The sequence below is a fragment of the Ochotona curzoniae genome, unplaced genomic scaffold, assembly GCF_017591425.1.
Source record: "Ochotona curzoniae isolate NIBS_2020 unplaced genomic scaffold, NIBS_Ocur_1.0 contig_3498, whole genome shotgun sequence".
NCBI classification, from domain to species: domain Eukaryota; kingdom Metazoa; phylum Chordata; class Mammalia; order Lagomorpha; family Ochotonidae; genus Ochotona; species Ochotona curzoniae.
Genome location: NW_024465885.1, coordinates 2,482,353 through 2,508,850, shown reverse-complemented (window position 1 = coordinate 2,508,850; position 26,498 = coordinate 2,482,353). Strand labels below are relative to the sequence as shown.

Here is a 26,498-nt window from a genome sequence, read left to right as displayed (position 1 = left end):
CACAATAATTAAGTCAAGTAGACTGCTTGAAAGAGATTATGTTCTTGTCATGAGCAGTAGCCAAATCTTAAGATATTGCTTCATGATATTAGGAGGCAGTCATGATTAAGGAGATTCTGAAATTCAGTTTCACTTTCACTTATGCTTTTAAAAAAATGTTACTTCTGTAGTACATGCGTTCAGTTTATAATGAATTAAGTATGTACTAGGGATGTGTACCCAAGTGCTTTTCTCCAAAAAGGGCTAAGATCAGGAAAGTTTGGCTATTGCCCTGTTGCTTGATGCAGCACCCTGGGCATAAGGGACCTGTTTCCTTGCTGAATTGGCTTTCCTTGTGCGTGCCTACCCGCAGGAGGCTCCAGTTCCAACCCTAGAGCCAACAGTCCTCCCAGGAAGACCGGCAGCCACAGATGCAAGCTCCAGATGTTGGTGGATTTTACACAGTAAAGGTTTGTTTCTTCCCTTGCCACATCTTGAGCTACTGTCTTCCTTCTGGTGGCAGCTTCTGAAACACAGCTTGAGGTCTCCAGACTGGAGATAAAAGCTGCTCAGTGACAATTAATTGCCTTGGCCCAGAAGTGACACATGACAGGTTCACTTATGCTTCATTGGCTTGCGCTGTCACATGGTCCTAAGCTAGCTGCAACGGAGGCTGAGGGAAAAAGGAGCTGACAGATACTGGCAGTGGCAAACTTATATCCCTCTCTTTGTTGTAAACTTCTGAAAGATTGACTCTGTCTTGTGATATTTACATGCGGTAGATCCCAGTAATTGTTCCCAGTAAAATTAATAGTGTGTGTGTGTGTGTGTGTGAGGGGGGGACGACTAATTCTTAAGTAAAAAACTCAAACAAAAATTTGAATAAATAAGGGAGAAATATAGTTAGAGGCCTCACAGAGCCTGACATTGATTAGAATAATGAATCACTGCTATTTTCCTATGTTTGACATCAGAGTGGCTTCGGTAGATGTTCCATATGTTAATCCAAAGTGATAAACACTTGATTTGTTTAGGTTAAAATGAAAAAAAAGTTAAGAATTCAGTTCCGAAGTCATATTTCAAGCGTTTAGTGGCCACAGGTAGCTATTGGCTGCATTACATTTTGGACACTGCAACTGTTTCTGCAACATTGCTATTATTGCAGAACAAGTTTTTGAAGGGGTGGGGTTTGTGCAGTTGAGAGGAGGATATTATTTCCAGTGAGGATGTAAATGATAAAAGGATGAAAATGGTTCTATGCCCATATGGGATGCCAGTGCCACAGGTGGAGATTTAGCCTAAAAACATCATTGTATCTGAAAGGTAAAGTGGCAGATCCTTCCATCTGTTGGTTCGCTCTGGAAATGGCTGTAACAGCCAGGATAGACTGAAGCTAGAAGCCCAGAGCTCCATCTGGGTTTCCTCACGCCATCATCCACTGCTTTCCCAGTCATATCAGCAGAGAGCTGTATCGGGAGAAGAGCAGCCAGGACTCAAGCTGGTACTCATATGGGGATGCCAGGGACCCGGGCAGTGCCTTAATCTGCCTTACCTTGAGGTCAGCAGTAGTTGATCAAAGACTGCAGAAATAGTTTGCTTGGGAACAGAAATTGGAAGGCCTGGCTGGTGGCCTTCAGTCTCCTCTCTGGCTCACTCCACCTTGAAAACTGTCTTTTCAAATATTCCAAATATGCATACTAACCTATTGGGTTTTCTTTGAAGCTGCTCCTAACTTACAGTGTTAATTAGATATGTGAGTGAAATATAGCTGTTTCATAAAAATAAGGGTTTTTGTTGTTGTTGTTACATGTACCTGAAAGAATACTGGATATTTTTATAACCTTTCTTGATTCTTTTTCTAAGATTGAACTCAGTGTATGGTCCTCTGAAGGTTAGATTCATAATTTTTCTCCAAATTTCCCCCAGTGGCCTTCATCCATGTAGGGGTGGGAGGTGGATCCTCCCCTGGACCTCTCCTGCCCATGATGTCTCCTTCCAGAGGCAGAGCCTTGTTCTGAAGACAAGTGGGAAGTGAGAATCTTCTGGCAATCTGCAGAAAAAGTGAAATGGGGCAAAAATGTTTCTTATCAGGTGGCCAGCCTCACTGAACCAGTGGGACAAAAGACTTCATGTCTTTCTTGCCACTAAAAGAATGTTTTCAAGAAAGCCTCCTGGTAGGGCCCAGTGAAATGTACAACTGGCATCCCAAATGAACGCCAGTTCTAGTCCTGGCTGCTCCACTTCCAATCCAGCTCCCCACTTAAGGCTTGGGAAAGCAGTGGGGAGATGGCTCAAGTTCCTGGGCTCTCACTCCTGGCTTCGGATCAGCTCAGTTTTATCCATTGCGGCTATTTGCAAAATGAACCAGTGGATGGAAGATCTCTTTCTCTCTCCTCTATACATTTGCCTTTCAAATAAAAATAAATCTTTTTTTTTAAAGCCCCTTGGTGCTGTCTACTGGGTGACACTGTCTCCAGTTGAGCATGTTTGCTATGAGTCTTGGAACATTCGGAGGGTGTGTTTTATGCACTAGCTGCTAGAGGCTGCTGGGTCTCAGGCAGCCACCATGGGCATGGGCATCCAAGCAAGCAGCATGGTGGCCCCGAGTGGTGTTGCCTTGCTCTTGGTCCAGTTAGTCAGCCAGGTCTCTTGGGAGGATGTGAAGCTGGCCTCCTCCTGACAATGATCAACCCTCAGTTGTTTGCAATTTTCTCAAAAAATAAATACTCTGAGGCTACAGTTTCTCATGCTTGGTCACAACCCTAGCAGAGTGTTTTGTTGTTGTTGTTTTTGGAAAGTCTCAACGTTGTCTGTTTGGAGGAGATTATTTCAGCGGGAACATGTGTGTCAGCAGTTAAGCTTCTCAGGCATATTTTCTTTTCTTTTTCGGTGTCCAAATATTCCTTAGAAATGCCAAGTACCTAGGCTGCAGGGACAGATTCATGGCAAGAATTCATTTTTCCCGTCTTTCTGCTTTTGATTTTTCTTTTCTCAATTTCTTCTCTTTCTCTGAGAAAACACGTGAGAAAATAAAAAAGATCCCAGACATTCCTTGCATTGCCAAAAAAAATAACAGCCCTTACTCTTGCCTCCACCCAGCTCTGTAACTGTACCTTGCTTCTTTCCGTGGGACAAAGCTCCACTGCTGCAAATTTCTCCAGCTTACACCTTGCTGGCTTCAAAACCAACAGCAGCACCAAACGATGTTAAACAGAGTTGTCAAACTCTTCAGGCTTTGGAATTGCCATCTTTCACACTAGTCTTGCTAGGTAACTTGGTCTAGGAGGAAACTCCACTTCCCCAGCTGGTGCACTTTCCCAGGTGGCAGCTTCATTTTTTTCTGTCTCTGTCCAGCCTTAACTGGCCTGAGATCCTGGCGTTCCACCTTGGTACTTACTTACATCTGTATTGCAGTGATGAATGAGTTAACGCCGGTCTTCCTCTTTGGATACCTGCTCCCCCTCTCACCCTGTCACTCCCCAGCTGCATTCCCTCTTTGCTGCCTGCTTTGGAAAGCATCATGCTTGGTGGCTGAGCAGGAACAGGATCTGGTTCTTCTCTGAATCTTATAAATTACTGAGGGTGCAGAAGTCACAGGACTGGTTGGACCTCATTAAACAGAAGGAGGTCTCGGCAGAATTGCCTTGGTAAAAGCCTCTGTTTTACAACCCAAACACCTCTGTAGCACCCCCAACCCACCCCACCCCACACGCAGCAGAAGAACCCTCCTGTCCTTGGTGTGTCCTTATTGTTCTGCATTTTATTACTTTGGATTCTTTTCTCTTTCATATTCTTTCGTATCTCCTTTCCTTCCTTCCTTCCTTCCATACCCCTCCTCTCCTAGAGGCAGAAGAGGAACAGGTGTTACCTGTCTCTCTAAAAAGCCCCAAACACTGGGCCAGATTGTGAACAAGCTCTGGTTCCCTCAAATACCCTCCCTGGGAACCCTGGCAGTATAAATGTGTTATCTCAAGGAAGGATGAGTTAGAGAATGAAAACAAGCAGCTGGAAAAATGTGAAGGGTAGCAAATTGACTTTGTCATAGACATCACTGTCCAAGTGGCTCAGTGTGCCACATTGCTTTTCTTCTTATTCTGGTGAACACCCACTGGGTGCACAGCCCGGTGGGGAAAAGCTCAAAATCAGCTTAACTCAGGTTTAAGGTCCAGGCCGATAGTTACAAGTTTCAGATGAGTTTGCTACTTTTGCGGCTGAGTTTCCTCACCTGTGCCACAGCTGTCTGCAGCTCAGTGGGTTGGTATGCCAAATAAAGGAGATACCCCTTGCAAGGAGTTGAGCAGCTCCCTGCAGTGGTGGGAGCCCTGCCTCTTACCATCCTGGACTTACATCCTTTGCAGCTTTTGTGAATTTCATCTATCAATGAGCCCTTGGGTTGACTGGACTATCTGGAAAAGAATAAAAAGTGCTTCCTTGCTCTCTCCCTCGGTCTACATCAACAGGAAATCATTTTCAGTTACCAGGAAGAACTCTTGCAAAGCTCCTTTAAAAATTTTTCTTCCAAGCTGGGCCCTGCATTATAGCGTAGTGGTTAAGGTCCTCGCCTTGCATGCACCAGGATCCCATATGTGTGCTGGTTCTAATCCTGGCAGCCCTGCTTCCCATCCAGCTCCCTGCTTGTGGCCTGAGAGAGCAGTCGAGCACGGCCCAAAGCCTTGGAACCCTGCACCCGCGTGGGAGACCAGGAAGAGCTCCTGGCTCCTGGCTCCTGGCTTTGGATTCACCCACCTCCAGCCATTGCACTTGGGGAGTGAACCACCGGATGGAGGATCTTCCTCTCTGTCTCTCCTCCTCTCTATATATCTGTCTTTCCAATAAAAATAAATAAATCTTTTTTTAAAAAAAAGTTTCTTCCAAGCTCCTTTTGAAAAATGTCCTGTCCTCTCTTTCCCAGAACAGTTGAGAGTCTTACAGGTCTCTGCTATAAACATCACCAGGCAAAGGAAGGGTGGAAAGAAGTGTTTCTTGAGCAGCAGCCAGGACATCAGTTTGGGGACTGGGCCCCTAGGTTGGTGCAGGTCTGGCTTGGAGATGGTTTGTGGGTAGGTAGAGCAGATATGCCCCTTTTGTTGCTTCAGCAGTGAGGCCTGCAGTCAAAGAAGAAAGGACGTTGGGGAAGGAGCAGATGGAGGTAGATCCCAGGTACTCCTGGCTCAGGACAGGAACCTCAACTCGCAGCCCTCAGCTTCAGGGGTGCCAGGGGCCAGAAGGCCTCACAGACTGTGCAGCCAGTAGGAACTTCAGCCTCTGTTGTGGCAGCACGACAGGCTCGCTCTCGGCTAGGAGCTCGGCTTGCTTGACTGTTAAGTGAAGAGACTGATAGGTGCATTGCTCCAGGATTAACATTTTGAGAATATTTTTCACACTTCTGGAAATGGTGTTAATATTAAACACCGTTAATATTGCCATATGCACATGGTGGTGGGGTGGGAGTGGATATTGCCCTCCAAGCAGGCTGTTTGTTGCCTGAAATGTCATCTGAACTCAATCTGATGCCAGCTTTCTTGAAGGATGTGCATCCTTCTTGGCTAATGCTCAGCATTGGCAGTGACAGAAACTAGTGCCATATGTGTTAAGACATGTTCTTGTCATATATATTTGTGTGTGTATGTATATATATACACACACACATAACAATATATTGCCTATCTTAAATATTTTGATATATTAGTAATATTTAATAAATGAGGAAAGAATAATGTTGTAGAAAGGCAGTGGACATTCTAGGCGGGTGCTAAGAGTAGGCTGGTGGAGAGACCTGAAATGGGATAGCTCAAGGTATGGTGTGGTCTGAAAACCCCAAGGGGATGTGGTTATGTTTGGAGATACAGCATTGGCAGTCTCATGAGCTTAAAATGAGGGCGGCTGGAAGACTACAGAATTACAGCATCAGGGGCAGAGAGAAGTGAAATTTAGTGAGTGAAGCTGAGTCACTGGAACTTCAGGATTCATTCATTAGGAACACCCCCTGAAGGGTTTATATACCTTACACAGCTGGCAGTGCAGTGCCACAGCGTTCTGCACTAGTGATTTTGGTGTGCTCTGTGGCCATGGACATCTGACCCGCTAAAAGCAGGTGGTAGGAGTGATTTTATCTGCTTGGAGTCTGTGCTAGGTTTTCCTTGCCCTGTGTGTAGCTGTGGGTCTCAGCTCCTCCATAGCCTGTCTGCTATGCTTGTTGCTGTTGGTTCACTAGCAAGGCTCTCATGTTCTTCCCATAGTAAAAATGCCTCAGAAAAGAGTGCAAGGGGGTAGTTCTGAGCAGCTTCTTTTAGATGAGAAATGGTATTGGAAGTGTCCTCGGGACTCTAACAGCACAGTCAGGTCTGCACGTTGGTTACTGCCATGAAGTGTGATGGACGCCAGGCTGAGGCACAGAGCCGGACCCTGTGGCCACATCTGGGGCATGCCAGGTATTCTCACCATAACCTGTATTCTCTCCCCCACAATACAGTGTTCCAGTGCACTGCAGAATCTCTCTGAGTGACCCTGGTGGCTTATGGGCCGTTGGCTGCAGACCCTCCGTGACACACCATGCTGCGTGGGCTGATGATGACGCACAGAGGACAGAGGCCGGAGGTCACACTTGCTTGCCTCCTCTTGGCTACGACAGGCTGCTTTGCGGACTTGAGTGAGTGTTCTCCTTGCCTTTCTAGGCTTGCCCCCACTAGAATCCTTTGCCTAGTTTGCAGTGTATGCAATAGGTGCCCTACAGTAGTTCTTTCCAGATCCTCCCTTTTTCCGATTTTTCAGTTAAGCTTTTATTGCCATGGACCTTTGGGGCATACTCCAGAATATAGGTAAAACAGCAATAACAACCTTTCGTGATAGACTTGTCATCTGAGATCACAGCAGCGGCTTATATGCATTGTTCATCAGCCATGGCAGTGCTGCGACAACAAGAGGTATTTGCCTCATTTTATGGATTAAAAATCCCTAACGTCCTCAGAGATCTGATGGACCTACCATATGACCCAGCCCTTCCACTCTTGAGAACTTATCCATATGCAATGAAATCAGCTTTTAGAGCGTTAGCTGTACCCCCAAGTTTATAGCAGCTCAATTTGCAATAGCTAAGATACAGTATCAACCTAGATGCTCATTAATTGATGACTGGATAAAGAAAATGTATGTATACACTGTAGAATACCAATCAGCTGTAAAACATAATGAAATCTTGGGTTTTTTGGCAGCTAATTGGATCCAATCTGAAACCATTATGCTTAGTGCAATAAACGAATCCCAAAAAGACAAATATCAAACTGTTTTCCCTTATCTGTGACAGTTAGTGCACAGAGTACAAAAAAAAGTGTAATCTAAGTGAGGCATTGACATCCTGGGATTTGATTATTGTTTATAGCTTTTGTCAATACTCTTGAGGGTTTTTTTTTTCCTACTTGTTATGTGTGGTATCTTGACCTAATGGAGTCTTTGCCTGTTGTTGTGAAGTAAAATGAAAATATGCCATATAAAAATCATGGAGTGATTTTTTTACTAAAGTATAGGAGAGTGAATGGGGAACACAGCTAGGAGGGAAGATAGGGTGGAAAGTTCCACTGTGCTCCTGAATTTGTATGATGAAATAAGTGAAATGTGTTCACTTTATATACATTTTAGAAACCTCAAACAGGCCAGAGTTGAGAGATGTCGTGACATTGAGACTCCCAACTCATGTCTGCCCCTTCCAGAACCCTGGCTCGTGCCTGCCCCTGACATCTGCTTCCTAGGAGCAGGGACAGGTCAGGCATGCTTCATAAGGGGAGATCGCCTGCTCTGGTGCCCGGCCCTGGAAGGCAGTGGAGTGGTCCACCATGCTTCTGGCAAGGTGATGTGGTCGATTTCCTGGGCATGTCCATTCATCGCTGCCTCTCTCTTCCTCCTCTAGATGAGGTCCCTCAGGTCACTGTCCAGCCGGCGTCCACGGTCCAGAAGCTCGGAGGCACTGTAATCCTGGGCTGCGTGGTGGAGCCCCCGTGGATGAACATAACATGGCGTCTGAATGGGAAGGAGCTGAATGACTCTGATGATGCTCTGGGCATCCTCCTCACCGGTGGGACCCTCGTCATTACTGCCCTCAGCAACCACACCGTGGGGCGCTACCAGTGTGTAGCCCGGATGCCTGCAGGGGCTGTGGCCAGTGTGCCAGCCACAGTGACACTAGCCAGTGAGTCTCTCCTGTTGCCTCTGCAACTTTCCCTTCTCTCTTCCCGATAATTCATGTCTCTTGCCATTGGTCACACCACAGAAGGGAGTTCACTAAAAGATAGAATCAGAGGGCAGTATCTGCCCGGGAACCTCAGTGGCCGTGGATGGGGGCATCGTGTCCTGCGGAGAGATGATGTCCACAGGTGCCTGTGGAGAAGGTAGCTGGGCAGGGTCCTGCTGATCTCTCCTCAGGACTAGGCCCTGCTCTGCCTTCACACTCAGACCCTAGTGTTTGAGGTGGGGCATGGTAGCTGCTTCCTGACACCTCCGTCCCTCACCCAGCTCCGTTCTCACAGTGGTTGTAGTCAGAGCTATGTGTGATCTGAACAAAGCTTGCCCATCCTGACCTTGCCCTCCTGTCTCTCTCTGAGGGGCAGACATTGTCCACATGTCTGGCCCATACGTAGTAGAACATGGGATGGAAACTGCATGACAGGAGTTAAAGTGAAGAGTTGGAACCAGGGAGAAGACACCCTACCACTTCCCCCGCCACAAGTTTCACTATTATTTGTATTATTGCACTCAGTGTAAGGGAGTTTGTTTTTTAAAAGCCTCATATCTTTGTAGACATTCTGTTTGTGGTGTATAACCAGTGTCATCTGGTTATTCCCATCATTATACTACAAAGAACCTGGGTCATCGGGCCCGTTTCTGAAAACCAAGGGCCAAATAGCTTCTGAGGTCTTGCTCATGTGAATAATTCTAGCGAATTCCATTTCTGTGCATTTGATGCTGGGTTGTCCCCAGAACTGCTCTTAGATCTTCATTTTTAAAAATATATTTTACTTGAAAGAGTTAAGAGAGGTCTTCCATCCACTGGTTCACTCCCTGAATGGATGCAACAGTCAGAACTGAGCTGATCTGATCTGAAGCCAGGAGCCAGGAACTTCTTCCAGGTCTCCCACATGGGTGCAGGGGACCAAGGAATTGGATTGTCTTCCACTGCCCTTCCGATCTATAAGCAGGAAGCTGGGTTGGAAGTGGAGCACACATACAGAATATCAGTGCTGCAGCCAGAGGGTTAGCCTGATATGCCATTTCACTGGCCCCTCTTCTCTTCTTCATTTTTAAAATGTGTGTTTTCATTTCTACTTGAAAAGTAGAACAGTCAAGAGAGGGAGAGACAAATATGCCTTCCACCTACTGGTTCATTCCCAAATTTCTGGTATAGCCGGGTCTACACCAGTGCAATGCCAAGAAGCTGGAAAACCATCTGGGTTTCATGGAGATTCAGAAACCATCATGTGTTGCCACCTAGGCACTTTCGAGTAGCCAGGACCTGAACTAGCACTCTTGTGGAATGCTAGCATTGCAAGCAGCAGCCCAACTCACTGCACCACAATATCTGTTCTTCTTTTATGTCTAGAAAAAGCGAGGCATGGTTTTTATCAAATTATTTAGGTGTGTATTATTAATATCTAAAGGAGGAAAACTGGGACCAAGTGACTTAACACACTCACAGCCAGGAGAGGAATCTTACCCAGGAGAGGTGTTTTTAGTGACATTTTCTCCTCTTCCAAGCCTCAGTGCATTGGGCCACATTGAAGTGAGACTGGCAAACTGCCTGTGCGCGTAAATTTCACCTGGGTGCATTCTGGCCTGGGCACAGTACATGTGTTCTTCCACAAAGCATTGCTATCCATTCATCGTTTTTTTTATAATGCATACTTCTCTCAGATTTTTAAGACTCCTCATTTGCAAGGATTTCACTTTTTTGAATTGAAACAAACTTTTGATTTCATTTTTTGCAAACTTCGTGTCTGTATGCTATGTGGCTGTGTACTCATTGTACAGATGAGACATGAGGCTTACCATATCCATTGCACTATTAAAGGCTACAGGGCAGCCCCACCACCAGCTCTTTTAGGCTGAACCTACAGGCAAGAAATAGACCCCACTGTCTCCAACTGGGCCGCTTCCTAGAGGCTAAAGTGTAAGAAATACAGAAACTTGTTTAATCTTTACTGTTGCTTTAATGTAAACTCTGAGATTTCCAGGGCGTGTGCCTCTCCTGGCTTATCCCCGACAGTCCTGCTTTGGGCTCCCACATCACCATCATCATCAGGATGGTGGAGGACATGATCCTAGGAGCTCAGCCATCCTACATCATGGGCTGTACCTAAACCAGTAGACTTCTGGAATGCAGTTCTCTCACAGTCAACTTGAGTCCCTGGAATGCAAGAGGTCCCATCAGAAGAGAGAGCTAGGGAGCTAGATGAGTGAAGGAGCAGGGCTGCTCTCTCAGCTCCGGGTCCCTGCCAGCAGTGGAGAGGAGCAGAAGCTTCTTGTTTTCTTGGAGAATGGTTAAGCATCCTGCTGTTTGCTCAGAGGCAGGTAGAGGCTGTCCTCAGCTATCTCCCTTGGCAGCCAGGCTGACTCTGACTTCAGTTGATATACGCCACCACTGCCACCACGGGGGAGCCTCTCACCTGTGTGACAGAAGAACAGGCACTGAATGTGAGCGCTGAGCCTCTGGGGAGCACACTGTGTGCTCCGAGATAAAGGCAGGGCCTGGGGGAGCAGCTGGGTCTGTTGAATGAGGAAGGTAGGGAGAACTTCTCTCATCACATCAAGGAGAGATGAGGTCAGTTATACTCCATGTTGGCATGCATTTCCTAACTCCATTTTTCCATTCTGATTGCATTATGTAAAGCTTAGGCTATGTGGGAAATAACGTCTACCCTGTGCCCATCAGTTACACACAAGCTACCATTATGTAGAGTATAATCCTCCAGCCTCTGTCCATGCCCATTTTTACATTGCTGTAATGATGCTACTGAACAACAGCTTCCATCCTCCTTTTCTCCCCTTGCCCCTGGCCGTAGAACATCTTTTTGAGTATACCTTGCATCCAGCAAAGTACACAAAAAATGTGCTGATCTTAAGTGTGCATTTTTGTCACATGTGTCCACTTTTGGCACTGTCAGCCTAGCATATCCCCTCGTGTCCCCTCCCAGTTAATCTGTCAGCGTGGCCCAGTCTGCGCCACCAGAGCAGTATCTTAATTACTAACAGTCCTGAGACATCCTCTGGGTAGCTCTACTGAGAGCCCTTTTCCTGTTGCTGGGGAATTAGGTCACTTCCAGTTGTCCATTATTACAAGTAAGATGTGCCTTTCAGCAAGGTTTGTGCCTTTCAAGGCTAATGTTGCTCATGGAGAAGGGAGATTTTTATCTGCAGATGGTCAGCACGTGTCTGGAGACTCAAGACATTCCCTTAACTATTCATTTGTCCTAATTAGGAGCCCCAACTGAGCTTCTTACTGTTTGGAGAAGGGAGATTTGGAGAGGAGGTTTATTTTGGAGCCATCCTCTTGCTGCAAGGTATATCTGAGTGAAAAGAGACAATTTATAGCCTTTATTTTTAAAACATTTCTGGCTGCTTTTCTCTGGTGCTTGAAGGGATCTGTGGTTGGCAGACAGGACAAAGGGAAGTGTTGGGCTGCAGCCCAAGAAGGCACAGGGAGAAAAGGGTGCAGAAGCCCCTGCTACCCGGTGTGAAAGCCAAGAACTGTTGGCTTGTTATTTTGACATGAATTAGGGTGAAATGTTTGGGCCAGGCCAGAAGGAAGGAGAAGTGCTGGAAATGCAGTGAGCAAGCTTGGGAGGCGCATCACCAAGCAAAGGGAGCCTGCAGTCTCCCAAGCCTGGAGGGAGGCAGCGACGGGGTGGTGTGCACGCAGGTGGGGCCCCGGGGGAGGGGTGCTGTCTTTGGATGAATGCCGCTGGGGGATTTGGCCCCGACTCAGCAGTTAGATTAAGTTTCTGAAAGCACATTCCTGAGCAGAATGGAGGCTGTGTTTTTGCCGGTTGGTGATGGAGGAGGGAGGCCTAGCAGAGATGGGTGTGTGTGTGTGGAAGGAAGCAGGACAATGGCGTGCCGGTGCACAAGCCTACGTGCATGCATGCTCTCATGTACTCTGCAGGGAAGGTTTCCTTTTCCTCTGGTCCCTTCTGCAGTTCCTTCCTGGTTCATCCTTTCACCAAGTACATGTTGCTGGGCGCATGTGGCATGTGCTTGTTGCCTGTAACATTTTGGAACCTGGAGATTCCTCTGAGCCTAGAATGATGGGGCCTGGGACCCGGCTTGAGGAAGGTTGGGATGGGGCGGAGGTCTATGTTACTGGCTTGAGTCACCCGCTTGGACTTCTCCCTGATGTGGGACCAGCTTCCAGTTTTCAGCTAAAGCAAAGCTAGAGTTTGAGATTTGCCTCCTTGGTCTCAAGTAGGTATCCTTCCAACCTTTTCTCAGGTGCCTGGGTGGCAGCTGCTTTCTCTCTCTGTACACATGCTTGGAGAATATTTTTATTTATTTGTTTTTTTGCCCCACTTGCCCCAAATTTTGTGTTTGGTACATCGTGCTATGAATGCCTCACTTGAGATCACCTTGTCCAATTTTTGCTGCTGCTTTTTTGTTTTGTTTTATTTTGTTTTAATCCTTGCTTCTTAAAGTGCTTTGGACTTGGGTCTCCTTCCTCTCTCTTTCCTTCTCCTTTCTTTGCAGGAGCGTGGCACAGTGTGTCTCAGAGGTTGTGATCTGCTACTGGCCCAACAGCAGATACCACCCGGGGGACACCTTACTCCTGCTTCCTCAATCCCCAAGCCCCGAGGTCCCGAGCTTGTTGTCACATGGTCCAGCAAGGTGTCACGGTGGTTCATCAGTGTGGGAGCACCATGTGAAGGCAGGTCTCTGTCCTGTGTCTGTAACAACCTAGCCTCCCCCAAACTCCATCATTGTTCACATTCACTCTTTTCTGTCTTTATCCTTTGCTTTTTCCCATCTCCAGGTCCCAGGCATAGTGAGCACTGCAATAGGTGGTCCCTGGGTAGTGAGTGTGCCCTTAATGATGTAGCTGGAAATTTGAGCCCTCATACTAATTGTGAATTCCTAAGATGTTGTTTATGATAGAAAGCAGATCTGTATCCCTGCCCCCACCCCTAAGGCCATGGAAGGCCAAGACCAGGCACCCACTCCTGAACAGTCGTCCCCTCTAGGGCCACACAGATAAGCTCCGAGACTCTGAGAAAAGGTCAGAAGGTCATTAAATCTTGATCCATGGATAAATTGAAAAACCAAACTGGCATCACAGGAAAAAATGAGTAATGGAAAAATCCTGGTGTAAGTCTTAGCTGTGCCATTTGAGTTACGTGACTTTGGGCAAGCCACTTAATGTCTCAGCTTCCCACACCTGTGAAATGAGCATAACAATAATCAGATAACCAGTCTTGGGGCGTTTTTTTTTTTTAATTGTTAATAACATTGTATTATGTGATACAGTTTTATAGGTGCTTGGATTTCTCCCGCTCCTCCCACAACCCTCCCCCCATGGTGGATTCCTCCACCTTGCTGCATATCCACAGTTCAAATTCAGTTGAGATTCCTTCATTGCAAGCACATACCCAGCATTGAGTCCAGCATCTTATTGTCCTGATAACTTTAACGGCTTCTTGGGGAGACCTTCTCTGGTCTGAAGGCAAAGCTAACAGAGTAAAATCCTGGTCAGTTAAAAGTTGGGGCACTTTTTTAAGGGTCAAATAAGAGGTTACATAATATATTGGAAATTGCTGTTGAGATTGTGAGGCCCTGGTCATTCACCCATTTGCTCAGTGAACATTGGACAGTGTCTACAGGAAGCGCTGGATGCTATAGCCAGCAGTGTGCAGCTCAGCCCCATTCTTGAAGTGTCATGGAAGACACAGCACAAGGCATTGCGAAATTTCTGTTCATAACCTGACAAAAGAGAGAGGACTGGCTTGGTAGATAAAGAGAACTAACCTGTGTCCTATAGATTTCTTGGCTGCCTATATGTCTGGTTTTTGCAATCCAGATTCCCAGCTCCAGCTCCTTTCAACGGTGGCCATCGTTGCTTGATACTTATTCTGTGTCGCCTACAGACCTGCTCATTGAAGCTCTGTGGTCTCTGTTGCCCTTGCTTCTACTGAGGCAGCTGCTGGCTTGTGCTGGCAGGCTCGCCTTGGCCCTCGGCATGGCCAGTTCTGTGAACAGAAGCTGTCTCTCTTTTGTTCAGCTCAGCTCACCTCATCTTACCTTTTATCCCTGTTAGATGCTTCAGTAACTTCTTGGTTTGATCCTGAACTAGAATAGGCCCCTAGAGCTTGGTATTGTGATATTATGGTATAAGCCGCTGCCTGCAATACCAGTATCCTAATATGGTTACTGGTTTGAGTTCTGGCTGCTCCGTTTCTGATGCAGCTGCCTACTAGTATTCCTGGGAAAGCAGTGGAGGATGGCCCAAATGCTTGGTCCGTCTACCCCTGTGGGAGACCCAAATGAAGCCCCTGCCTGTGCCCTGCTCAGCCCCAGTTGTTGCAGCCATTTGGGGGAACTGAATCAGTGCATAGATGTCTCTGTCCCTCCTTTTCTTCTCTCTGTAACTCTGCCTTTCAAGTGAGTAAAATTTAACTCTTTACAAACAATGGACATACAACCATCATAGACATTTCTGTATGAAACTATGTCTAGATTCCTTTATCCCTATATTAGGATTCTCTAGAGAACTAAAACCCATATATGGCATAATATTTCATTATGTTTACATAATATTATATAGGTATAATTATACAGAAGGAGATTTTTTTGAAAGAACTGGCTCATCAGTGAGAAGATTTAAGTTAGAGTTGATGCTGCAGCTTTGAGTCTGAAGCCTGGGACCTCAGTGGATTTCTTCTTTTGTCAGTCTTTGGAAAGCTTGTCTGCTTCTGATGCTTTCAACTGACTGGTGGATGCTTACTGCCCAAGTCTACTGATTGAAAATGTTATCATCTCTTGAAAATATCATGGCAGCAGTTTCTAGTCTATGTTGGATCAGTCACTTAGTTGTCATCATCTAGAAAAATAGCTGTTTAAAATTCGGCTATCAAACAAACAAAAAGCTTGTCCATGTCTGTTCCTCAGTGCCCATTTCACATATCCTGTTGCCTGGGGTAGTTCGTTCAGGAACGAGCGTCTTGGGAAACAACATGAAGTGGTTAATTTGTCCTTCAGGCCAGCTTCCAGAGTCATTGAGACCACTGTTTCCACACCACAGGGGTCATTTCTTCACCTTTGTGAAGTTGTGAAAACTCCATTCAGCCCTTGGGTGTTTCCGATTTAAGCTTAAGCCACTGCAGCCGCCCTCTGGAAGATGCTGAGGGACCCTGAAACGCTGTCCTCCAGCCACCCCCAGAGAGGCTTTCCCTGGCTGCAGGAGCAGTTCCCAGGAGAAGCCCTGCCTTCTTGGCACATGTTTTGTGCAAGCAGGTGCTTGGGCTACAGGTATCTCAGAGCCAAGATGGGCTCCTGAAGGCAATTATTTTAGGGCTTTCATTTTTGAATTCCACCGTTCCAGTCATCTTGGTTTTTAAATTTTAATTTATATATCTGTATCTTCATTTTTTTTACTTTAAAAAGCTGATGTATGACAGTGTATATGTAAAACCACCACAAAACCTCCATGGATAGAAAGGTAGAAAACATCTGAGGGGAAAACTAATAAACAAGAACTCAATCAATCAAAAGGCATTGCTTTCATTTTCAGTAATCATGGTAGTGTTTTTCCCAGAACATGTTTCTTACTGCAGTTCATAATTTAGCTTCTCTAATTAGCTTCTTCCTGAATAGCTGACCACTTGACAGTATTGCTGTATTCTAAGGACTTTCATTAAAGAAGATAAAATTCAAAACTTTCTGAGTCCTTATTGGAAAACAGATCATCCATTTGCCACTGCTGATGTCTGAGTTTGGATGTCTTTGGAGCCAGGGTGTGTTCAGTTTCCCGCAGGGCACAGCATGACCTGCTCCTGGCCCAGTGGCTTTAATAGGATCCCGCAGTCTGATGGAAAGGGGTAGGGGTGAGGGGGCTTTGGTAACACCCTAGCCATTCCTGCAAGCCAGCCCAGAGGTTGTCCATTTAGAGAGGGGGACAGCTGTTAATGACAGGTGCATCGGTTCCAGGAAAGTGAAGAATAGCAGGAATGGAGCCTGTTCAGTACAGGACAGCCTGTAGCATTAATGTGCTTATTCCTCACAGACCTTTCACAGTGAAATTTAACTCTCAATCCTCCTCGGGCCTGAAGCCCGCTGTATTCCTGGGGTGACACAGATACTGTGGGTTTCATTGCCGCAGTGAGATATTTTCAGGGGTACGCTCAGTGGCGTTCTTGAGCTAGCCACCAGGTGCTTGTCTCTCCTGCTGTTCCGTTCTGTTTTCTCCCTCACTGTGTCTCATCTCTTTGAGAATGAGAAGTCCTGAGGAATGGGGCATTTGTACATTTTCTGGAGGATGTGTGCATTTTCTGATGAAGAAAGGGAACTACAGTGTGTTTTCTCCAGCATGCGCCCTGCTCCCCCAGTCTGCTTTTGTCCACCAGTGATGAACTCCCTGACAAAACAAGGTGGAGCTATTCGCACCAAATTAGGAAAACATTTGTGTGTTGGCCAGGATGTTTCAGGGAATCCCTGGTGAGCCGTCAGCTTGGGGATGAGGAGGTGGTGGTGGGAAGAGAGGCTGGGGGAGGAAAGGCAAACACAGGTGGCTTCCTGAGCTGCCCCAGGAGGGCCCGGAGTCTGCAGCGGAAGCTGGGGCTGAGTGCCAGGAGGGTCGGAGACAGCGCTGCTTGGTGCTCAGTTGTTGGAAGAGGACAACCAGCCTGAGCTGGAAGTTTAACTCTACCTTATAGGATCTGCACTACACTTTGCTTATTGAGCAAGAAAATTACTGGAAGACAGCTTAGATCCAAAACATATTGAGCAGTTTGACTGTTCTTAATAGGAAATGACTTTATACCCAAATCACTTTAACCCTTTCTGTTATCTACTGGAAACAAATTCACGTCTCACAATTTTCCCTGATGCTTTGTTGAAATCTTCAGACAGTGCTGGCAAACTAATCCTGTCACCAGGACCCAGATAGACCTGTGGTTTGAACTTTGCTCAGGGCATCCTGGCAACAAATGTTGTTCCAAATAGCCAGGGTCCCAATTTTTTTTTAAGATTTATTTATTTTTATTGTAAAGGCAAATTTACAAAGAGAAGGAGAGAAAGATATTTCATCTATTTGTTCGCTTCCACAAATGGCCACCACAGCCAAAGCTAAGCCGAACCAAAGCCAGGAGCCAGGAGCGTCTGCGTCTCTCATGCAGGTGCAGACTCCCAGGGCCTTCTGCTGTCATCTACTGCTTTCCCAGACCACAGGTAGGGAACTGGAAAAGAAGTGGAGCACCTAGGATATAAACCGGCACGCTTATGGCATCCTAGTGCATGTAAGGCGAAGACTTTAGCCACTAGGCTACTGCACCAGGCCCCAGGGTTCCAGTTCTGTTTACCATACCAACCTTAAATCCATGATGCATCATCTGCCAAGAACACACTCAGGATGTGTAACCTTATCCTGTGTACCGTATATCCTCAGTCCATCTTTTGCATGCACAGAGCCATGTGCTTAAATAAAGTCCTTGGTCCATTTGCTAAGCAAGGGAAGAGGAGGACCACAAAGTGTGTTGCTGTGTGTAGCCAAGACAAGCTTTGAGGAGCCTTTTATAGCAAAGATGGGGGAAGGTTTGTTTCATTTGCTGTGACGGCTAGAACGCTTCTGGGAACATGCCGTGAGCTGGTTCCTTTAAATGAAACCGAGTGCTGAATTTGGGTGCCAGCTCCAATCCTGCTCCAGCTTGCTGCTCCTGTGGGCCCTGGGAGGAGGTGGGTGATGGCTCAGGTTGTTTGGTCCCTGCTGCCCTCATGAGAGACTGACTAGATTGAGTGCCTGCTTCTTGGATGGGAGATGGGAGGTCCATCTTTGTCTTACTCTGCCTCCCAGGTAAATAAGACAGACACGAAAAAAAAATTTAGAGTGAAGAAGAGAAAAGGCAGGAGAGCAAAAGAGCCCCTTGGCTTTCTCTCCTGTTTTATGTGTTAGAAGTTTGGTGCTATCTACTGTGAACTGGCTTTAAAACTTTCTGCCTTTTTTGGAATCCGGGAATAATCCTGAAAACTGGATCGAATGGTGAGTCTGTCTTACAAATGGACAGAATGTTCACATCTAAAATAAAGGGCTTTCATTCATGAGCAGCAAGTATAAGCAAAAGCGAGAAAAGCTAAGGTGCTGCGCTTCCACAGCCGCAGCGTAGAAGTCAAGTCCCAGGGTGTGCCTGCTGCCTCTCTGGTCAGCATTGGCCCCCACCTCTCGGCGAGCGCCCCTGCCCCAGAAAGTCTTCACTTACCTGGGATTCCTGATCCCTTCTTGGCTTCCAAGACTCCAGTTTGTCCTGCTCTAGGAAAGCTGGCTTCACCCCTCCCATTTCCCACATCTGCAGTTAAGGCCCCCTCTGCCTGTCATCAGGGCATCCTGGGCTCCTTGTGGAGCCTTCTGCTGCAGCCTCTGCTCAGGGGGCAGGAGCTGGAATTAGGCACCTGTGAGCAGTATAGGGTCTGGCACACAGTAGGTCTTTGGTGAGGTCCAGGGAGGGGAAGGCTCCCAAATAAAAGGAGCTTCATATCAAGAAGATCAAAAAGGGCAAGTAGAAAATGAACACAGATTTTAAGACTTCTCCCCTAAAGTCCGATACAGCGGGAAGTTTTCAGGAATTACAGAAGCAAAGGTGAGGGCAGAACTTGGAGACAAGAGGTTGAAGATGCCAGTAGCTCCAAGAAGGGTTTGGAAAGACTGATTGATGTGAGACACGCAAAGCTGGTTTGAGCACACTGAGATGTCCAGAGAACTCTGGGGCCTGTGAGGGGGATGCCAGCGAGCGAGCGGGGCGTCCTGTTGACCAGATCCCTCAGGAACAGCGGCAGAGGGTGTGGTGGGTGAGCTCCACGGACCCTGCGACTGCCCAGAGCACACAGTTCCCAGGTATTTGGGGAGTGACTGGGTCTGCACTGCTCCCTAGGGGCCTGCTTCGTCCCCGTTTCCCCCCTAGCTCCTTGGCCCTCGTCTTCTCTCCTCTCACTCTTCCTGTGTAGGCTGCCAGCCCTGCCAGAGGCTGTGCCAGAATCCAGCTCTTGCCGTGCTGAGTCCAGACCACCAGGAGTCACATTAATTTTCCCATTGCTAAGTTTATAGTTTATATTTGGATGATCAGAGAAATATGTGTGATGTGGGTTGCTGGCAAGTGAAGCTTTTTTCCTTCTTCCTCCTTTCTTCAGAGTATTCTTATTATTACTTTTGAGACTGTTTTGTTCCTTCATCTAGTCCAACAGAAACTCCCCAGTTCTGCTCCCCAGTCTTAGTTCCCAGCAGCGCCAAGGCAGAGACACGGGGCAGGCTGTATTCATCTGGCTGCCAGACTCAGCGGAAACATGGCTCCCATCTTTGACTTGTCTTTGAGGATTAATCGCATTGCTCATTTCTCTTATGTCTTTTTTCTTTAAAAAAATATTTTTAATTGGTTCAAGCCAAGAAATTCCTGAAGCCTTAGGCCAGCGTATTGCAAATCATTTAATGACATTGCAAAATAGGTTCTTTTTATTCCCTCCTTCCCGGCTCCTCCCTCCCTGCCCTCCTTCCTCTCCTGCCCACCTCCAGGTCTCTCCCTGCCTTCTTGACTTTGATGTTTCTGCCCTTATCCTCCTGGTTTCCCTCGGCCTGCTCACATCTACTCACAAACCCCAGCTCAGAGCCTTCACAGCTAAGGGATTTGGCATCTGCAAAGTGTTTTTTTTTCTCCCCCTTCCCCATGGAAACTGTTTTTATTTAAATGAAAGAGAACACGCCTTGCTTTCATCAGAAAGTGCATCTGAGACATCTCATGTCGTGTTTCCATGGCTGTCAGGAGAGGGCTTTGGAGCAAGTATTTTTTGTGCAATTGGATAGGTAGGAGGGGAAAAAAAAAGCTAAACCATGAAAGAGTGGGTGCAAATGTATGTATCCACTGCCCTGGCCTGCTCAGGGAGGCGCACCACTCACACCACCTGCTTCCTCAGTTCTCCATGGATGGTGGAGGTGGTGAGGTCACTGCCCTTGGAAGCGGTCCATCCTGCCTTGGGCTGTCTGATTGGTTAGAGTGAAGGTTCCTTGCAGTTGAGAGGTCTTCTGTCCTTTGTTCTTCCCGCTTTGCCTGGCATGGCACCTGGCTGGCTGAACTGAGGAGTCCCTCAGTAATGCCTAGGGGATTGTCATCACATAGTGAAAGCAAAACATGTTGCGTGCTTGTGTTTTTGTTTTTGTAAGTTTTATTTATGTATTGGAAAGGCAGAAAGAGAAACATCTTCCATCTCCCCAAACTGTCTGGGCCTGTACCAGGTTGAAGCCAGGAGCCTGGAGCTGCTTCTAGGTCTCCCACATAAGCACTTGGGTCCCTCTCACTGCTTTCCTGGATGCATTATTAGCAGGGAGCTGGATTGGAAGTAGAACAACTGAATTATAAAACAGGAGCCTATATGGGGTGCCAGGCCTGCATGCCCCAAAATGTGGTTTTGTTAGTTTGTTTCTTGTTTTTTCAGCTTTGTGGGCTTCTGTAGGGTTAAGCTTCAGTGGTCGGTGTGTAGCAGGACGGCAGACTGGTCCAAAGGTTTACTCAGTACCCCAGATGTGTGGCTTCTGAGATGCCCAGGTCACGGTAATCCTGTCCACCTCCACTCTAGCAATGACTTCTGTGGTTCTCTGTTTATAGAATATTCTATTTGGAGAGCTAACCTTGGGATCACAGGACCCACGATTTCCTCCAGTGCCTTGGGAGCAGTTTGTGATTCCCTGCTGGTGAGAAAAGCAGGTGGGGAATGGAAGAGCTCGCACAGTGCCAGAGGTCCAGTGGTGAGGCAGTCCCAAGAACCCTGAACTTTCTCAAATGCTCCATCCAGGTTCCCCTTGGCTAGCCCTGAGCTGGCGCCTCCGTCCCAGAGCTCTCAGGAGCTTTGTTTCCCGGCTCCTTGGCCATCTCCCCAAGATGGAGATGGGAGTACAGGGAAGGACCTTGGAGTCAGCCTGCCCACAAAGCAGTGCTCCGCAAGGACACAATCTTTCTGAGCTTTGCATCATACGCCGCAGAGGCCCAGGCAGGCACAGGGACAAGTTGAGACTTGGGGGGCCATGAGAGTTGGGGAATAGAAACTTGCTGATGGCCCCGAGGCTGCTGAACCCTGCCCGCAGCCTCGCCCAGGGAACCTCGTCTCGCCATCTGGTGGATCCCATCCAAGCCTCAGCAGATGAGTATGGGCTTGTCTTGCGATTCCTGAGAATGGGCCCAAGGGCAGGACAGGGCCATGCGTGAGGGAAGCCTGCATGAAGAGAAGCTGAAACTTGGGAAACATTCTGCTGAACCCCTGGAGGTGGGGGTGGCTGAGACTTCTTGTTGCGGTCAGCAGAGGAGGTTCTTCTACTCAAGTCCCAAATAAACAAAGTTGGGTTTTGATTTGCAGCCCGAGTGTCCTTGAAGGTGACCATTTGGTTTGAAAATTACACTGAGGGCATCTAACAGGAGGCTTAACACACCTTGTATCTGGGTATGTCAAGGCCGTGAAAATGAAGGGATAATACTGGAGTTAAGATAGGACCACTTGGGATATGAGGATGCGTGAATATATACCAGGTCCTATAATACATTCCTCAGCTCTCCTAGGCTTTTTGTTCATGGAGGAAGGATAGATTAGTAGGCAGCTGTGAAGGACAAGCACAGAACACATCATGGAATGTGTGTCTGAACAAACCCCGTAACCTGGCCACAGATACAGGGACCAGCATGTACAGCTACCCCTGGAACCTGGGCAGCTTCTCAGAAAATGCAAAGTTCTCTCACAAGTGGAGGCTGGCGGACTCAGATGACCCCAGAGACCCCAACTTCTGACCTTGGGGGAGCTGAGAAACAGTTCTGCTTCTGGGCATTGGACTGATGTGGACACGTTGAGGAGGTTGCTAAACAGCGTAAGGAATTCACAAAGAGGGGATTCCAGAAAGGGGGGTGCGAGGGAAGGGAAGAGGATTAAAGCTGCAAAAACATTCCTCTAATGGATTTCTCAAGCACACCAGCCAACAGGCAAGGGCAGGTGTTCTGTCACGCCGTTTTCCCCTTGAAACCAGATCCATCCTTCAGCCGTGCAGGCCTGCTAACCCCATTTGTGACTGAAGGGCCTGCTCCTTGTTCCCAGGGAGGGGCTCAGCCAGGAAACCAGCTTTGCAGCCTGAGAACAGGCTGCTCTGCCTGCTACGGGGCTAGCCAGTGGTGAGAGCTTGGGTCTGCCCTGTCGGATGGCCGGTGAGCCTGTTATTGATCATGAAGCCTCCACGCCTCGCTAGCCTCCTTCCTGCCCCAAAGCACTAGAAAAGGCGGGGCTGGAGGGGCTCTCTGATTTTTTAGATCATTCATCACATAATTACTCTGCCTTTGATCCATTCGCATAATTCAAGTTGTACTCCTGCAGCCAAATGGGGGGTATTTGTCCAGTGAGGCAACAGCTAAGGCTTCAGCTTCAGGAGGTGCAGGGAGGGGACAGGGCCAAAGACCCAATTACTGCTTGTTTGTTTTGAAGCCAGGAAGGCTCGCTTGCCAGTCAGCCCCCTTGGGGAGTGGACGCCCAGCTGGGGTGCCCTTGGTGCCGCCTACACGGGCTGTTGTACACATGTTGGCATTAGAACAGAGAGACTGTCGGTCCACATGACTGACTGGCACCCAGCACCAGGCCTGCCCCACTGCCCAACCTTCTGGCTCCCATGGAGCAGTTGTCGAGTGTAGCAGAGGGGCTGATGGGGGGTGGGGGCACAATGTTTCCAGTATTGGGTGGTGAGGCGGTGCCCACTTGAGCCCTCAGCTGTGTCACATGAGCAGGAGCTTGTGGCCATTCAGATGGGGCTGTGTCCTGGTGCCAGACTCCCTTCAGTCACTCAGATCTTCCTTGCCAAATGTTCTGCTGGCTTTAAGTATATTCTAGCTGGAGGCAAATTTCCTTGGAATGAGGTAAAGAAAGGAAGGAAGGAGGGGGAAAAAATTCTTGGTGGAGTAGTTTGGGCTTCATTAGACCGTGGAGGAGTGTGCTTGTTAATGCCTGAGGAGTTTTCCACACGTCCATGAGCTCCAAGTCCTTACCACGGGCTTTGTGAGGAGCCTCCCACTTGGCAGGTAACAGGATGCACTGGCCTGAAGGGGGATTAAGGCCTGGCATTTTTTAAGAAGTGATTTGCTTTTGAAAAGCAAGTCACTGGCATTCAGTTCCAATGCGCTGAGCTCAGGCAGCCCACCCCCGCACCCCACCCCCCACCCCCGCTCCTGTCCCCAGTGGAAGTCTTGCTCCTCTCTGAGAAGTGCAGGAGACCTGAGCTGGGCCAGAAATGTAGGGATCCTTGTTCAAACAGGGCCAAGATGAGTCAAACAGTGATAGCATGGCATCAAGCCAGGTGTTGGCTTATTCAAGTGTCGCCACAGGCTGTGTGCCTTGGGCTCAGCCCCCCAAAGCCACAGCATTCAGCAAGGGCTTAGAGAACCCTTGCTGTCCCTTAAGTATTGTGTAGTAGGCCTTGGGGCTGGAGCAGGGAGTGAAAAATTGATGGACTTTCCACAAGGAATTTCTAATTTAGTTAGGGTCATATGTCACACGAAGAAAATTAAATAATGATGAAATCATTATTTAAAAACCCATGAGGTCCACACTCACTTTCTCTCACTTTCTCATCTGGAAAACCAATTTTCTGTTTGGAACACGGTTCTGTTGCACAGGTGGCCTCTGTTTGGCACGACAGCATTGGTGATTTGGCTCCTATGAAGGGAGATCTGTTGCTCAGACTCTCGAGCATTTAGGAAACATCCTGCCCTTATTCCAGATGTGTCTCGGTCCTCTAACCCTCTCCAGATCCCCATCTGCCTCCAAGGAGCCAGGGCTAAAGGGATGGCCACTCGGCTGCCTGGGCCTGCACTCTGCTGGGGACTCCCAAGTGCTGCCTCTTAGAGAGCACTCAGGAGAGTCCCTCCCCCACACCAGAGGAAGGATTAGCCAAGGCCTGATGGTAGTTCATCCCTTGGAAAGGATCAGCCTTCCAGTTATGGCCTGGGCATCTCAGGCCTGTCTCTCTCCACCGTGGATGTCAGGAGACCATGCAAGGCTCTTGGATTGACTTACAGGGATAACGCTGTCTGTGTGCGCTTTCCTTGTCTCCTTTGGCTGCCATTAGCTGAGCCTGCCTTGACCTTGAGCCTATCCAGATGAACAGAATCGAGTGGGCCCTGTGTCTCAGTGAGACAGAAGGGGCTGGTCTGTGGTGGAGGCACTTCCTGATGGAACCTTCCAGACCCCCAGCTCATGTAGGGCTTTGGATTCTGCCTTTTTTAAACCCCTATCGACAGAGAGGCTGAAGGGACAGACTCAGCAGCCCCACAGTATGTCATGTCTGCTTATTCCTAAAGAACTGCTTAGGGATGTAGTCTGCTTTTTCTTCCATTTTTACCATTTAGCTTTTTATTTACTTAATTTGTTTGTTAACTGTGTGTGAGAGGATCTTTATTTACTGTTTGATTCCTCAAATGCCCACAACAGCCAGGGGTTGGGAAGGCTGACTCTGAAAACCAGGAATTTCATCTGGGTCTCCCACGTAAGTCATGGGCCCACGTGCTAGGCTCATCTTCTGCTGTCTCCAGACTGAGCAATAGCAGGAAACTGGATTGAAAGTGGAGCCAGGACTTGAACCCAGGCAAACCTCTCTGGGCACCTGATGGTTGCTTAACCACTGTGCCACCACAGCTACCATGCATATGTGATCTTATAGCCTTGCAGCTGTCTGTGTGTCGCAAGTATGACTAAGAACACCAAGGCACAAGCTTAGCCTGAAATGTCACGTGGTTGCTATCTTCCATGAACCTAAACATCACCTTCCCTCCTTTCCCCACAGACCTCCAGGACTTCAAGTTGGATGTGCAGCACGTGATCGAAGTGGATGAGGGCAACACGGCTGTCATCGCCTGCCACCTTCCCGAGAGCCACCCGAAAGCCCAGGTCCGGTATAGCGTCAAACAGGAGTGGCTGGAGGCCTCTAGAGGTGAGCCGGGTGGGCAGGAGCCCAGAGGCCAAGGCTGGGGTACGAGCTGGCCGCCTCTGACCACTCCCTGCCCGAGAGACCCGAGTCAGCACTGCTGCCTCCCCAGCCCCTACGAACATGCTGCAGCCCAGCCCATGCACTCTCCAGCTGGCTTCTGTCTTGCCACTTAGCACTATAGGATCCTAAAGGGGGAGGCTTCCATGGTGGATGTCCTCTGCCCATCTTGGGGTGATCTCTTCAGCCTTGGAGGCGCTAGAAGATACTGCTGAGTGCTTGGTTCCAGTTGCCCCCTGCGTGAGCCCCTTGCCACCCAGCACTCAAGGAGAGGCTGCCTGATACATTCAGCCACCCTGCACAGCAGACAGTGCTGCTGGTGGAGTGTGTTACCCCAGCTGCCTGCTTGGGCCACAGTAAACATGTCATCAGGACCAGGGGAGGAGGGCTGTCGTACAAGACAAAGTTGGCTGCTTCCCCCACTGTCGCTGCACTGGGGACCATGGCACCTAATCTGACCTGACCTCACAGCTCCAGATGCACACCTTCTAAGACAGTTTTTCTTTATTGCCTCGTTCTGGTTATGCAAGGAATGGATGAAGTGACTTTAGAAAGCCTGTAGGAAAATTAAAATTAAAAATCATTTTATTTCACTGCAAAAGCCTTTTGAAACCCATACATGTATTTTTCATATTGTGCATATTCACGAGCCTTTTGTCAATTCCTTGTATGTGTGGATTTCAATTTTTTGTGTGTGAACTTGTCCATTTATTAGCAAATAAGCAAGCTCAAAATGTTTTGTCCCCAGCAGAAGGTTGGCAGAAGCCTCCGGGGACAGTTCTCCTCCATCTGGCACTTGCCTAAGCAGCTCACACCTGGGTGGCCCAGCAGCCGGCAGATACCAGGCTTGGTGACACCACAACTCCCAGGAGAGGTCTCCAGGACAAAGCCAGCACTCTGCCCGCCAGGAGGCTGACCGTCTCCCAGCTGCTGGGATGTTCAGAAGCTGTGAATCTGTCTCCCGTCTAACTCTACCCCATGGCACTCCTATGCCAGGAGCAGATGGAGCCTAATCAGCCAGTGGCGCGTAGGGAAGGGTTTCCAGGACATTGACAGAGTCCTGCTTGAAGGTTAAAATATTTCACTCCGCTGACTGAAGTTCATCAGAAAGGAGACTCAGCTCTGGCGACAATGGAGGCCAGCTCTCTCCTTCCTGGACCCACAGGGATGCTCATAGCATCTCTCCACTGTGAGCAGCAGTAATTCTTACAGCCCCTCAAACCTTATTGCCCCTTAATCCTTAAAGCTGCTCTGGGGCAACAGACACATTATGCCTTCTTACAAAGAA

At 48.1% G+C, this 26,498-nt stretch overlaps 1 protein-coding gene across 1 annotated transcript in view; it reads left to right on the top strand.

Moving 5' to 3' along the window:
* The window catches only part of BOC (BOC cell adhesion associated, oncogene regulated), a 76,054-nt gene that overhangs the window by 34,739 nt on the left and 14,817 nt on the right, over positions 1–26,498 (top strand). Inside the window, exons 2-4 of the mRNA XM_040980476.1 lie at positions 6,452–6,628; positions 7,883–8,161; positions 25,010–25,156. Of these exons, the coding sequence (XP_040836410.1) occupies positions 6,532–6,628; positions 7,883–8,161; positions 25,010–25,156 (523 nt within the window). The 5' untranslated portion in view covers positions 6,452–6,531. The remainder of the gene's footprint in view (positions 1–6,451; positions 6,629–7,882; positions 8,162–25,009; positions 25,157–26,498) is intronic.